The sequence below is a fragment of the Camelus bactrianus genome, chromosome 35, assembly GCF_048773025.1.
Source record: "Camelus bactrianus isolate YW-2024 breed Bactrian camel chromosome 35, ASM4877302v1, whole genome shotgun sequence".
Taxonomy (NCBI): Eukaryota; Metazoa; Chordata; class Mammalia; order Artiodactyla; family Camelidae; genus Camelus; species Camelus bactrianus.
This window is the reverse complement of record NC_133573.1, coordinates 31,027,907-31,041,727: the sequence shown is the minus strand read 5'-3', so window position 1 is coordinate 31,041,727 and position 13,821 is coordinate 31,027,907. Positions and strand designations below refer to the sequence as shown.

Sequence of the window (13,821 nt, the reverse complement as noted above, 5' to 3'; positions counted from 1 at the left end):
GAAGGTGCAGTGCACGCGGTCTGCATGGCACCAGAGCCCAGGGTCCGTCACTGTCTGTCCGGAGGCGGGCAGCACCAGGGGGTAAAGCTGGGGGAAAAGGCACTTCCAGGAAGAGGAATGAAAGCCACACCGAAGACAAAGTCAGTTCACGCTTTTCTCACTGCAGAGTCACTGACAGCCCCTCCCGCTGGTGGGAGGGCCCCTCCGAAGCGGCGAGGGGACCTGTCTCCAACCTCCCCCCGCCAGCCTGTACTCGCGCAAGATGGAGCTTCCACACGGTCTGGGGGTCATTTCTATAAAACAAGGGGCTGCGTTAGTGTTTCTAAAGCTCTGCAGTCATCTGATTTACTGGCCAAACCAAAAGACCAACAGTGAGAGGCGTCACCCACGATCCTGGGTGACCCTTGGATCCAGGGGGACCCGTCGGGGTCCGATGAACATCCCTGGACTCAGTCGTCCACCAAGTCTGACGGGCCGGTGTTGGAAACAGGCTGCTGTCGGGTGGCGTGTGCACCTCCACTGCCAGAGGAGGAGAAGGGCCGGCGGGTGGGTCTTCAGGGACCTGCAGGGTCGTAAAACCTTTCAAGATAACTGGAGAGTTAGCCAGCGGAGAAGGGAGGCCAGGAGCCCCCAGTGCGTTCCGTGTGCCTCCAAATCGCCTGTGGGGTCAAGGTCGCCAGCCCTGCTTCACGACCAAGAAGCGAGGTCTTGGACCCTCGCCCTTGGTCTTGCTGGTGACTGACAGGTGGGACCCAGACTGCATGTAACAGAGCAGGACCCGATGGGGCCTTCCTGGGACAGATCCCCGCACCCCCATGTCCCCTGCCTGCCAGTTGTCTGCACAAAAACTTTAGCCAAAGAATAAGTTTAATCAGAGAAGTGAAAAATTCAGAAGCACAGGAGAACAGTCAAGCAAAAGAAACACTAATAGTTCAGCCTTTAGACAAGGCCACGGACCTTTAGTTCCTCCTCAGGGGCTACTGGCAATATTCTGAGCCACGTCCTTGAGCTGTTTTGCAGAAGCTGAAACCGCACACCTCCCTCCAGGAGGAGACATTAGCTCCACAATGACCAGACTGTAGCCGGGACAGAAGCTGGCACAGTTCCGAGAACAGGCCTCAAAGAGACGGGAACAGACCCATCCTGGGCCTGAAGATTAACTGCACTGGACACAATCAAGGTCAAGACCGGCCAGTGACCAGCTTCAGGAGGACTGTCGGCGCTGACCGTGCTGCTCACACGTGGCCCCTCCCGCGCCTGTGCACCCCCGAGACTCCCCTGGAAAGGGCTCTTGCCCCTCGATCTGCAGTGGGGAGCTGGCTTTTTGGGACAAGAAGCCACTTCTCCCCAGGTTGCTGGCCTCCTAAATAAAGCAGCCTTTCCTTTCTACCAACACTTGCCTCGAGAGTACAGGCTTCAGAGAGGCGAACAGCTGGACCTGAGCTTGCTGACGCGAGGGCTCCCCGGGGCCCTCCCTGCCCGGCCCCACTGTGCTTTCAAGTTCCATTCTCCACTCCCCCGTGATCCTTTCCGGGGCAAGAGACCAGCCAGACTGTGGGTTGGGTCAAGAAGGCACACAGGTGACTCACTCATGGCTGCTCACAGTTGGACGGTGACCACAGCCGGGGGGAGGCCCCCCTCACACCCCAGACCCAAGCGCCCTGACCCCCCCTCATTGGCCCCAAGGTCACATCAACATGCATGTCCATAGGTGCTGGGTCCCTCGAGTCTCAGTCTCACACTCTCAGTCCCGGGGAGCTCCAGGCAGCTCCTTCGGTTGGGGACGCCGCCCCCGTGCCAGGGGAAACGCGGTCACCCACGGTATAGACAAGGACACCAGGGGCTTGAGTGAGCTGCCAGAGACACCCAGCTGTGAAGGTGGGGGCTGGCCTGCTGGCCCCAGTGTGGCTCAGCGGCAGGAGAAATCCTCCCGGTCGTCCCACGTCAAAACCAAACCTGGAGTTTCTGGCCACGCCCCCCCCCCCCCCCCCCCCGTATTGCTGCCACTCTGGCGTGTGATCCTGCAGCCTGCATTCTCGGGAACCGCCCCTGCCCGCTGCCTGCCCCTCCCAGCCGCATGTGGCAAACAGCTCCCCAGCTGCGACGGTCTGCCCCCTGCCCTCCTGCTGTCCCCTCCTCCGGGGAAGGTTTCTGGACCCGGAAGCCAGACGTCACCTCCTCCATGAAGGCTTCCCTCCTGAGTTCCATCAGAATTCACCCACCCCGACTTCACAGCCCGGCCGCCATGACAGCCGCTTGTCCCCCTGGGGCCGGTCCTGGCTCTGGGGCCCTGACCCACGGCCTTGGGTGGCCGGGCCACCGGGCCCGTGACCGAGAGCTGCCAGGAAGCCGTGCCGCGGGAAGCCCTCGGTGCCCCACTCCGCCTCCGCCGGCCCGGTTGCTCCAGATTCCAGTTTCTGGGTATTGAAGCCCACACCCACGCGTGCGCTTGACGGAAGCACGTGCTCTCGGAATTCTCTGCTTCGGTAACAGACTGAAACCTCTGCCCCAAGCCAGGCAACCAGACCCCTTTGCTGAGTACCTCCCCTTGCGGGAACACAGGCGGGACACGGAGAGACGCCCCTGCCCGTGGAAGCAGCTTTGATCACTGATCTATTTTAATCACGACTCCGGGAAAATGCCCTGGATTTAAAAAAAGCCTCTCGTGCCTGCTGTTTGTGTGATGATTTTTGTTCTGTAGGCTTATAATTTCGAGTACTCGAGTGACGTCCTAAGTCCCCTGAGTGCATTAATTTAGAGAAACGCATTTTAAACAAGTTTAATTGTGCTGTTGTCACAAACTGTTGTTCCCGTTTCTGAGCTCCGTTAGGCTCTAGCGTGCAGGGACGAGGGGTGACCAGATTAGGGGGGCGACGGAGGTCTGGGAACTTGAGCGCATCTCTGCCCAGGTGGAGAGGGACTCCCCTCTCCTGCGACATGAAGGACAGTGACACCGCGAACACAGGTCCCTTCCAGCGGGGAAAACCCGTAGTCACTGCACTTGACTTAAAAGTAGAGCCGAGGGAGGGGGAGCTGATCCTTGGGGATGAGGGTAGACATGCTGCCCTTGCTCCTCTGGGAGGTGCTGGGGGTTGGGGGGATACGTGTCCCCTCAGACGCCATGTGTTTAAACAGGGCTGACGTTCAGCTGACCTCCGACCCTCACAGAGACGCTCAGCTGCCCTGGAGCAGAAGGCAGAGGACCAGAGGGTTCCCCCGACCCCTGCCCGGACGCCCCCGAGATAAGCGTGTGTCCCTGCCCACACACGGCTCCCAGGGCGCCTCCTTCCCGGGCCATCAGCTCCTCCCTGGTCCGGGAAGCTGGATCCTGACGGTAGTGAGGAGCAAAGCTCTGGCTTTGCCCAAGCTGCCGGCCACACAGAGCGGCATCAGTGCTGCGTGGTGAGCCAGGGTCGTGGGTCGGTGGGCACACGGACGTCTGGAGCCCGAGGGCCTCTCAGTGCCACCCAGGGGGTCCCGGCTGGTCCCCGCCCAGCCAGCCTGAGCCAGCCCGGTGTTTTAGGAGTCCCTCCCCCTCCTCTAGTGGGACCGAGCGTCCCACCGACTAACCACGCCACGGCACGTCTGCCCACCCGTGCTGCCCGACACGGCGTCCTGGGACAAGGAGGACAGACCGCCTTGTGGCAGGTGCTGTGTACACATGTCACAGGTAGGGACCACTCCACCGACCCCACTCCATGAGGTGACACTTTTATCACCAACCTGCTTTACAGGCAGAGCCAGCCCTCTCCACCTGGGGCTGCGCTCAACTCCCCGACCAGGGTGGGAGGCCTTGCCACCTGCCACCTGCCCGAGGGGCAACCACTTGGGTGGAAAGGCTGCGGGACGGCGGCTGGACCCGGGGGCACCTCCACCGCCTGCACACGGCACGCCCCGCGTAAAGGGTTGCTGATGCGGCACTCGTGTGAGTTTCCTCCCCCATCGCGCGTGTGCACCAGGATCATAAATGTGGGAACAGGGTGGGGTCAGGGCCCCTGAGAAGTAAGATGGAAGGAAGAGAGAGAGAGGTTTTCGAGGGACCACCATGGCCTGCTTCAGGGACAAGCTTCCCCAGAAGGGGCCTGGGGGTCAGGGTGTGGGTTCCCCACATGGGCCTGGAGGAGCAGAGCTCCGATCTCCTTCAAGAAGACCCTGCGGGGTGAGTGGTGGCCCCCCAGGGCCTCTGAGACCTGCACAGCACGTGGCCGAAGCCACGCCGTCCTGAGATCTACGAGCCCCTGGGGCCACGGGGGGTCGGGGGACCATCTCCACATGCCCGCAGTGCGAGGACAGCCCGGCCGCCCAGGCACAGCCGGAGGGGGACTTGGGTCTGAGTGGAGTGCCAGTGGTGCCACCTCTGGGAGCTGTGACGCTCAGTAAAGCGCCTAGGACCACACGAGGCAGGACGGTGCCCGACACACCGCGGCTCCTCCTCTCGTCGCCCCGGGGCTGCGGGCCGGAGAGCGCGGCTTACAGACTCTGCGTCACGGAGCGGCAGGCACATTAACTACATCTGGAGACACCAAAACTCAGCTCTGGGGACACAGAGGCCTAAACACATACTTAACTTTTTAAACCTTAAATTGTACCAAACTTCTTCCAGTAGGAAGTTGGTGGGGGGGGGAGGCTACTGTGTAAGTGCACATTGTACATCGTGTCCACACTGCGTAAGTGTGGACTGACCAGCGTGCAGACACGGCGTCACTGTAAATCACACTGTATGCACACTGCATGCACGTCGCGTCAGCGCACAAGCGTGCTGTTGGGCGTCTACAAAGCGTCTGGCTCCCTCACTGCAGGGGCTGGAGAGCTGCCCACGTGGGTGGGGACCCATCGCTGCCACTCTGGTGTCAGTGCCTCTCCCGAGCAGATGAGATGTGGGGAGGGTCAGGGTCGGCTGGACGTGCGGGAGGGAAGCTGCCGTCCTCTGTGAAAGGCTTCTTCCCCCTCATGGACCACAAGAGGGTGTATGTGGCCACGAAACGCAGATGGAGTGGCAGTGCTGAGAGGCAGAAGGCTGCCTGACTGACGAGGGCCTGGACGCAGGCAGAGCACCACAGCGGGGTGGGGTGGGGTGGGGGAGCAATCGCAGGGACCCAGGCACCTGGGGACCCCAGCCGCCAGAGCCGCGCAGGCCCGCAGCTGGGGTTCCGACCCTTGCTCCAGACGCAGGTCCGGGAAGTCTCAGTCCGATGCGCCCCTGCCTGGTGCTGGAGGCGTCTGCCCCAGACGCTCATCTGAGGCAGGAGGGCGGCTAAGAAGAGTGGGGTCTGACTGTGCGTTCTGGGGACTCCTGGGTGGTGACCACCCCAGAGCCCACTCTTATGAAGGCGCCATGATTCTGGACAAAAGAGCCAAGTGCTGCCCCCTCTTCCCTCCTCCACCCTCCTTCTCACCAAAGGACCAACCTGACAGCCGTCCACCCGCAGCTTCAAGGAAACGAGCGCCTTCAACGGCGGAGGCGTCCCCCTCTTCCTCCCAGAAAACAGAAGTGCTGCGGGCGTCGGGCCCCTAGGGGCCGGTTCCTATTCTCGCCCGCTGGACCATGTTTTTCGCTCCAGATGCAGGTTTACACACACACATATGAATGTGCAGGTCACGCATGCGCCAGGTGTGTATGTGTGAGAGAGAGAGAGGCGAGAGTCGCTCTGAATTTCACTCTGTGCCTCAAAGAAGTGGGTTCATCTCGACTGGTTGACTCCTTGTTAAAGCCATTAACAACAACTGGACACAACGGGGTGTCTGCATGGACTCAGTCCTGTAATTTCTCAGTGTTGGGCGGAGGGCAGCCTCCACATGCTCTCCCAGCCCCCACATCCGGACTGAAAGCCACCGGCACATGTAATGGGCAGGACACGTCTCGGTTCCCCAGGGCTCAGGGACATGGCAGTGCCCACATGGATCTGAGGTCACGGGGGAGCTCCGAGCTCCTGATGGGAACATTCTACATCCTCCACGTCTGCATCCCCAGATCCAAACTCAGGGAACCCGGAACCAAACACGTGCTCCTCGGGGCCTCTCCCACGTGTGGAGCGGGAGGCCGGCAGCACTGCCCTGTGCAGGACAGTCCCCTCCCCTCATGAGGCCAAATGTCGATGGAAGGCGTTCTGCTGTGAAACAAGGGTTTTTTTGGCACTAAGGAAAGGCACCCAAGGAACTGTTCCTTCTCCGGAAACCACTGAGTGTGGGACAATGGGAGCAGTAGGCGTGGCAAGGGGTCAGGGCTGAGCCTAAGAAACCAGAGTCTTCGGATGGTGGTGTTCTTGGATGCGAAGAGGTCCACCCTGCGAGCTGGGAAGGCTGTGATGTCAGTGAGGTAATCTCTGAGCCCGCTCCCCCGGAAAGACAGGGCCAGTGCGCCCTGCACCCCCAGCCCCACTGTATACGTTCCATCTGGGTACAACCACGACAACGCAGCAGCCATGCTGTGGGTGGACCCCCCAAACCCCGCTCCCTGACCAGGGCTGTGGGGGAAGCCCCTGGCCCCATTCTGGGTTGAGAATGGGCTGGCTGGCCGAGTTCTGTGACACTGATTCAAGTAAAGCCCTTTCTTCCACGATCAGTTCCTGAGACACGGGTTTCCTTGACGAGATTCTGGTCCTGCTCACGGGGCCTGGGTCTAAACCAGGGCTCAGAGACCCATGGTGAGATTCTTTTCTTCATTAACCGTCAAACCACTGCTTAATCCGCTGGCATCCTGCCCTCTCCGCTTCCTGACACCGGATTGCAGGACAGCAAGGGGGCATGAGACTGGGAAGGCCGGTGGTCAGCCAGGCATGGGGTTGGGGCGGCAGCCGGCAGGCGTTGATTCGAGCTGATTTGTTGCGACTTCAACGATAGCGCGTAAACATACCCCTGGGCTCCTTTCTGGTTAAAGTTAGGGATTAACAGGTTGCTCCAGACTGATGAGTGGCCCCCAAATCCGTGTTGAATCCTAACCCCCAAGATGATGGTGCCAGGAGGTGATGAGGTCAAAGGGTCACGAGGGGGAGCCCCATGCCGGGACGAGAGTCCTTACACACGGAGCCCAGCTGCCTCACCGCTCCTCCAGGCGAGGGCTCGGGAGGGGCCGCCACCCGTGAGCCAGGAGGCGGGTCCTCACCAGACGCGGGGCCTGCCTGTGTCTGGGTCTCGGCCTCTCAGCCTCCGGACCCGGGAGGACAAATTCCAGTGGCTTACTGACCGCCAGGCCTGTGGAATTCTGCTGGAGCAGGCTGAAGGGACGAAGGCAGAGAGACTTCCTTATGAGTCCGGAATCGCTAAATTTCAGTCTTGTGTCTGAGAGGGAAGCATGAGTATCCCAGGCTCTTCGTTTCCCCACAAATTTGGTGGAAGTCTTTCCAGGAAAGGGCCGCCCTTGACCCTGGCTCTCGCTGACCGCAACCTCTCCACGCTCGCTGCACAGATTCCTACTTGTTCTTTACACTTGAACGCCACCAAACCAGCCAGGGCTGAGACTGCCTGTCGGGGCGATTTCCACGAGAAGTGGAAAGTGCAAAGCGGCGGTGAGGGTGCAGGTCCAGGAGGAGAAGGGAGACAGGGGAGGAAGGCGAGTGCTGTCTGACCCCCTCCCCATCGCCCCATCCGCCAATGCCGCGAGGCCCAGAGAGGGTCTGCAGAGACGCGGGAGTGTCGCTCATCTGGAGACCCATCAGCCCAGCCCTCCGGCTCTCTCCGTGGACAGAGCCGCTCTCCTAGTCTGCTGTGTGGGCAGGTGCCTGACGTGGTGGGCCCCGCCCTGCTCCCAGCCCCAGCAGGAAAACAGCTGAGAAAGTGCGGCCATGAGGAGCACCCTGCTGCGACCGGAAGAAATCAGCCTTTTCCAAGGAAACAGTTGGGATCCAGAGCCGTTTTGTCCTACCTGTAGAAACTGCAAAGCAGCAGGTGTCCTTCGGAGGTCATTCTGGAATCCCCGAGCTGCCGGGGGGGGGGGGGGGGGGGGGCGGAAGAGTGAGGACCCGCGGGGCGGAGAGAGGAGGACGCTGTGGGAACGTCCACTGCTGTCTCAGCGGGGCCTTGGGTGAAACGTGGCGGACGGTGTGAGCCCATCTCAGAGCAGAGTGATGGGAGTCCCACAGCTGTGTGCGTAAATCTGAGCCCATTTAAACCCGAGGAGCGCTCCATTGCTAACTCATTATAGCGGCATCAATCAACACCTCGCATTTGGCAGGGGGCCCGCGGCCTCTGCTGGGGGAGGGGGCGATTGGCAGAAACCCAGCCTGTGAAGTGGCCAGAGGCGGCTGGGGGTCACCCCGGCCTTGGACGGAGGACAGCGGGTTCGTGCGCACAGCTCCCTGTGCCCCATGGTGCGGCTGTTGAGAGCGCGGTAACAAGCAGCTCCTGGTCTGTTCTGCAGCTGATCCTGGGGCAGGTTCCTGAGACGGGGTCACATCCGGCAGCTCTGATCCAAATTTGCCCTAAAACGTGGAAACTCTGCAGGCACTGCTCACTTCCCGTCTTGTGTGCCCGGGGGCTGCCCCTCCCGGCGGCGAGAGCCGTGTCACCCGGGCCAGAGCAGGTGCGGCCCAGTGGGCTCCGCACCTGACGGAGGGCGAGGACCAGCCTGGGCGGCCGCTCCCTGGAAGGATTCCCGTCCCCAGATGGAAGCGAGTAGCCGCTGTTCGTTTTAAAGGCGGCCCCTCTATCCTCGGGGATAAAGTGTCTCAATTGCTCTGACTCAGTCTTTAAGACACTGTTTGAGCTGCTGGAGCCTGACATGGAATTTAAAAAAAGTCAAGAACAAACCAAAAGGGGAATCACTGAGGGTGAAGGAGAAGCTCGCAAGCCAGACAGGAAACCGGCCGTCCCACCCAGCAGCGAGTGTCCCCGCCCCCTCCCTTCTGTGTCACCACAAGTTTCCTCCGTTTCTTTCTTCTCCTTCACAGGACTTCCTGCTCCTCTCTGACCGGTTTCCCTGTGGCGGAAACACCCAGAGATGAGCCTCTGGCCGAACTGAAGGCTGTTATGAATTCAAGTCTTTTCAAGCCGGGAGTGGGGAATAAAGACCACAGAGATGCAGATTTTGTGATTTCTTTCTTTCTCTCCTCTTTCCTTCCTCCCCCTCCCTTTCTTCTTCCTCTTTTTTCCCCCCTTTTAACAATGATGCCTCCAGGTGATGAGTATTTCTGCTCCTACACAGTCTCGTATTGCTTCCAGGTTTCCCGTTGACCGAGGGGTCCCTCACCAGCCCAGATCCAGGACGTCTGAGGACGCGGGCCAGCCCTCCCACCAGCCCCGGTCTCGGCGGCCACCGTCATCAGCTGGTGCTGGCAGTGTGCCCTTGCTCGGGTCTGCGCTGTTCCAGAGGATTGAGAAAGCACGGCCTTGTCGCTCTGCCAAAGAGACCTGATCCCATGAAACCGAAGGACCAAATCAGCCTGATTCTGAGAAGCACCTGGGCGGAGGAAACTGGAAATCAGGTGCCGGGGAACTCGCCGCCGGTGACTGGTGCCTTTACTGAGAGTCATTTTGCAGAACTTACTCTTTGGGGATTGAGGCTGGAATAAGTCTAAACTACTTTGTCTTGACTGCTGGAAAACGGCTTCTGGCCTGGATGAGAGCAGCGGTCCCTGTAGGTCTCACACGGGGCGTCTGTGACGGGTGAGCCCCCGGGGTCTGCTCTGCAGCCGAGGTCCCAAGAAGCCAGGAACCCGGCAGCGCTGGCCTCTGACATGCCTGGCGGGACCTGGTGGAGCAGGCGCCTGGCCCCGGATCTCCCGCAGCTGGGCCCAGCGTGCTCCCCACGCGACTGCCAAGTTAGAACTTTTTCACCCCTAGTGATGGCTCTGGAGCCTTCGGTTCAAAATGCTAAACAGAGACACTGTCTCTGCGTCTGCGGGACCCAGCGGGGGACTCTCAGAACCCAGACTCCTGCACACCAAGACAGGACTTCGGGTAGAAAACATTAAATTCCGAGGCTGAGACCCAGGCTGCCCCAGCCGTGAGCACGCTGCCACCCTGGGGGGACTCGGGCAGGGTCCTCCCGGCTCAGAGGTGGGTCCTGCCTTTTCTGAGAGTGTGAACGGCGTTCCGGGCGCCCTGCTAGGCCAGGGTGCCTGACTTGTCTCCTGGAGCAGGTGCTGATGGTGCAGGTAGACGGCAAAGGTGGGCCCCCTGGGAGCAGGACCGGTCTGAGCAGGATGCACGCTGTGTAGACGTGTAGGTGGGGGTGGGCGGAGGAGGAAAGTGGAGCAGAATTTACAGGGAGCCTTGGAATCTTTTTTTGAAAGCTCAGTCCCTGAATCCAGACCAGGCGCATGGCAAGATTCGAATTTAATAAAGCCGTGAGGGGTGGGGGGCACCTGGTCCTGAGCACTGACCTGCCCGGCCCCGCCCGGCCTGGTAATGAGCCCAGGACAGACCTTGTGTGATGTCGGCGTGTCTGGGGTGATGGATGGCCCGCAGCCCTCCAGCCGCTCCGCGCGCTCCATCATCCAGTGGGGTGTTAGCGGACTGTCAGAGAGAAATAATTTAGCGGCGGTGGCTTTAACTGATGTGCTGCATTCTGGGGTCAAATGACTGTTACAAAGCAGTGGTGCTGCCGGGCTCCTCCGCTGCGAGGGCTCATGGTGACAACATGAAAGGAAAGGCCTCGCGGCTGGGACGCACTGACATCCTTCATCTTTCCCGGGGCGGGCGCGGCGGGGCCAGCACAGCGGGGCCAGACGAAGGGCCTTCTCACTAAACAGCGGGGGGGGGGGGCACCCACAGCCCACGGGGAGGGGACCTTCCAGGAAAGGGGGGGACACAGGCCACGGCCACCTGGGGCCATCCTGCCCGTAGGGGCCAAGGGGCTCCTTGGAGGCCACTGGCAGGTTTGAGCCGCAGATGTGGGTGGAGACGCCGTGCAAGGAGGACAAGGAGGGGAAGAGATGAAGCGGGGGCGTCAGGCAGGGGCAGCGGGACGGCAGGGTTTCTGGCGGGGACTCCCCACCGTGGCCTGGCTTTGCAAACGCCCCTCTTCGCCTGGATTGTGTGTTATTTGAGGGTGGGTCGGAAGGCAAGATGCGCGGAGATTATGGGTTAAACTCCTCCAACTCGTGCCTGGAACGTTTAGTAAATATTTGACAATAAATGAAGGACTGGGGGCCAGAGGTGGCAGGAGAAACAGCCGCCCCATTGGGGTTCTCTGTTCTATGTCTCTGCCCCTCAGGCAGCAGAGCTGTGGGGAGCAGGCCGATGTCTGTGCTGGTGCGTGCTCTGCACCCGCCAGTCAGAGGGACGTTCACTGAATGAACGGATGATGGATGGATGGGTGAATGGATGGATGGAAGGACGGGTGGGCGGGTGGATGATTGCTCCTGGCTGTGATTCGACATGAGGGGTCTGTCCTAGTGCATTTGTTTGATCTGCTGTCCAGAACCCCTCGAGCTGCTGAGTCTGGGTGGCACGCTGACTTCTCCAGCGGATGCACGACCTCCTGAGGCAAACAGCGGATTCTACCAGAGGTGCTGCGAGGTAAGGACACTGTGCTCATAGCCATACCTCACGAGTGCCTGGCACTGAACATGGGCCCTGTGCTGGGCCAAGTGCCTTTCACCTGCAGAATGGTTCTCCCCTCAATTGAAGTCAAAAGTGAATAAAGATAACTTTCTGCATCTGATACATTAGTGATGCCCGCAGATAGTTCTCAAAACAGTAAGAGGAAAGATGATTTGCATGAACAAGCAGTTACGAGAGTGGTGAGGGTGAGGTGGTCAAACAGCATACGGTCAGTTCCCGACACAAGGACAGCACACAGAGCATTCCTGGAGTCGGGACAGTAAACTCTGAGGAGGCAGATGCCTGGATTTGTGTGGCGAGGCCCGAGAGGTGACCGTGAGGCCGGGCTCCAACCCCGTCCCCTCTGAGCCCCCTGCACCGGCCGCTGCCTCAGCTGGAGCCACCGAGATGGAGTGATTCACATGCGCCTGGTTCCTCCAGCCTCCAGAGCCAGACACGCAGCCCAAACGGTCACCTAGCACGCACTTGCCGGCAGGCTCCCCGTCCCAGCCCAGACCAAGGGCCTTCCCAGGGCAGTCCTCGGGGGACAGGAGCCCTGCCCCATCCCCAGGAGCTGGCGATGCTCCAAGACAGCCTGCTCCCTGGCTCTCCCTTCACCTCTGCTAGGTCAGAGCCAACGTTCTTTCTTTCCTTTCACAGGCTGGGGGCTCTCTCTCCCCAAAGCCTGAGCACGGCTCCCAGCGCTGGGCTGGGAGGGGCGGAGCTCGGCTCATCAGGGGTGGACGCCCCCCACTCACCCGCAGGGTCTCCCCTGGGCCCCGCCCTGCCGGCAGCCCTCCTTGAACTCTCACCTGGGGCAGGAGGTGGCCTTTGTTCCTGCTGGGGATGTGCCCGGGCAGCCGGATGTCGAAGAGGGCCTGGAGGGCGGCCTGGGCCGCCTGGCCCTTGGCCAGCTTCTTGCTGCGTCCCGAGCCTTCGAATGTCCTCCCATCCACGTTCACGGCCATGACGAAGCTCTGGGCGCGCTGCTTCTCAGGCTCTGAGAGGCACACATACCGCAGGCCTGAGCGCAGCTCGTTCAGCAGCACCACCGGGTTCCTCTCGCCCGGGGCTGCGGTGCCCACCAGGTCCAGAGGCCGGCACAGGAGCCGCCCCCTCCGGCAGGCCGCGGACAGGCGCTCGGGGGCGGCAGGGCGGCGGCCGGGGAAGGCCTCGCTGGGCGCCGCTGGCTCGAACTGCTTGAACAGTGTGTCCGGGAAGTCGGCCTGGTCGGAGGTGAAGTCCGGGGACGGGCTGGCGCCGCTGCCCAGGGCCAGGTGGGCCTGGCAGGCGTTGGGGAACTGCACGAAGGACCTGAGGGCCAGCTCGGCCGCCCGCATCTTGGCCTTCTTCTTGGTGGGCCCAGTGCCCTCGAAGGTGAGCCCGTTCACCTCCACGGCCACAGCGAAGACAGGCGCGTGCACAGGGCCGGTCTGGGACACCGTGCGGTACTGCAGGCCGGGCCGCAGCTCATGCAGCTGGACCAGTGCGTTCTTGGGCGCCACGGACCACGAGAGCCCCCTCCAGAGGAGGTGCAGCTGGCGCAGGGGGCCGCCACCGCCCTCCTCCAGCGGTCGCTTCCTCTTCAGGCCGGGCGGGCCTCCTCGGGTCCGGTCGCCCACAGGCAGCGGCCGCGCCTCCAGGTTGCTCACATTCCGGTTTTCCTTCACGTCTGCGCTGCTGGTACCTGGAGGCGAGAACAGACAGCCGTGACCCAGGGCTCTGGCAGCTCGCGAGACCCCCGGCGCGGGTCCCGGTGACCTGACCACACATTCCAGCCTCCTAGCCCGAGATAGCCACCAGCTTGGCAGCCCAGCTGTGGGACAGGCTCTGGGCCGGCACCCGCGGGAAGGGTCATGGGGAGACCACCTGAGCAGTGCCCCGAGTCCGTGGGCCAGCAGAACCGGCAGCCCCCCGGGGGTGGGGTCCTCACTCCGGCGGGCACAGCCCTCAGCAGGGCCTGCAGTGAACTACGTGAGGTGGGCCTGGGCCGGGGGCACGCTCCCTCAGGGCCTCTCCCACTTGCTGCTCGGAGCGCCACCTGTGTGGTATCAGGGCTGCGGGTCCCTGCACAGGCCCCTGGCCCCCCACTGCTGCCCCGAACAAAGCAGACACACGGCCCTCTCTTTCCAGCATCTCTGGGCAATGCTGAGGGCCTCCCCTGGCGTGGAAAGTGGTGGGTTGGGTGAGGTCAGGCCCTGGGTCGCTGGATGGATGTAATTCTGATGGATCTCAGAATTACAGGGTGGGACAATGAAAGCAACTTGCAAAATGGCACACAGAAGCTCTTTTCAATGCAAGTAATAAAGACACAGAGCTGACCCAATGTGCTGTCTCTGC

At 61.5% G+C, this 13,821-nt stretch overlaps 1 protein-coding gene across 5 annotated transcripts in view; it reads right to left on the bottom strand.

Annotated features, from left to right (window-relative positions):
• Nucleotides 1-13,821, bottom strand: part of ADARB2 (adenosine deaminase RNA specific B2 (inactive)) — a 421,699-nt gene that overhangs the window by 75,623 nt on the left and 332,255 nt on the right. For all 5 annotated transcript variants that reach the window (XR_012504275.1, XM_074358384.1, XM_074358386.1 and 2 more), the window contains one exon: nucleotides 12,294-13,168. Coding sequence is in view for 4 of the 5 variants with exons in the window: in XM_074358384.1 (XP_074214485.1) it covers nucleotides 12,294-13,168 (875 nt within the window). In the remaining variant the exon portion in view is untranslated. The remainder of the gene's footprint in view (nucleotides 1-12,293; nucleotides 13,169-13,821) is intronic.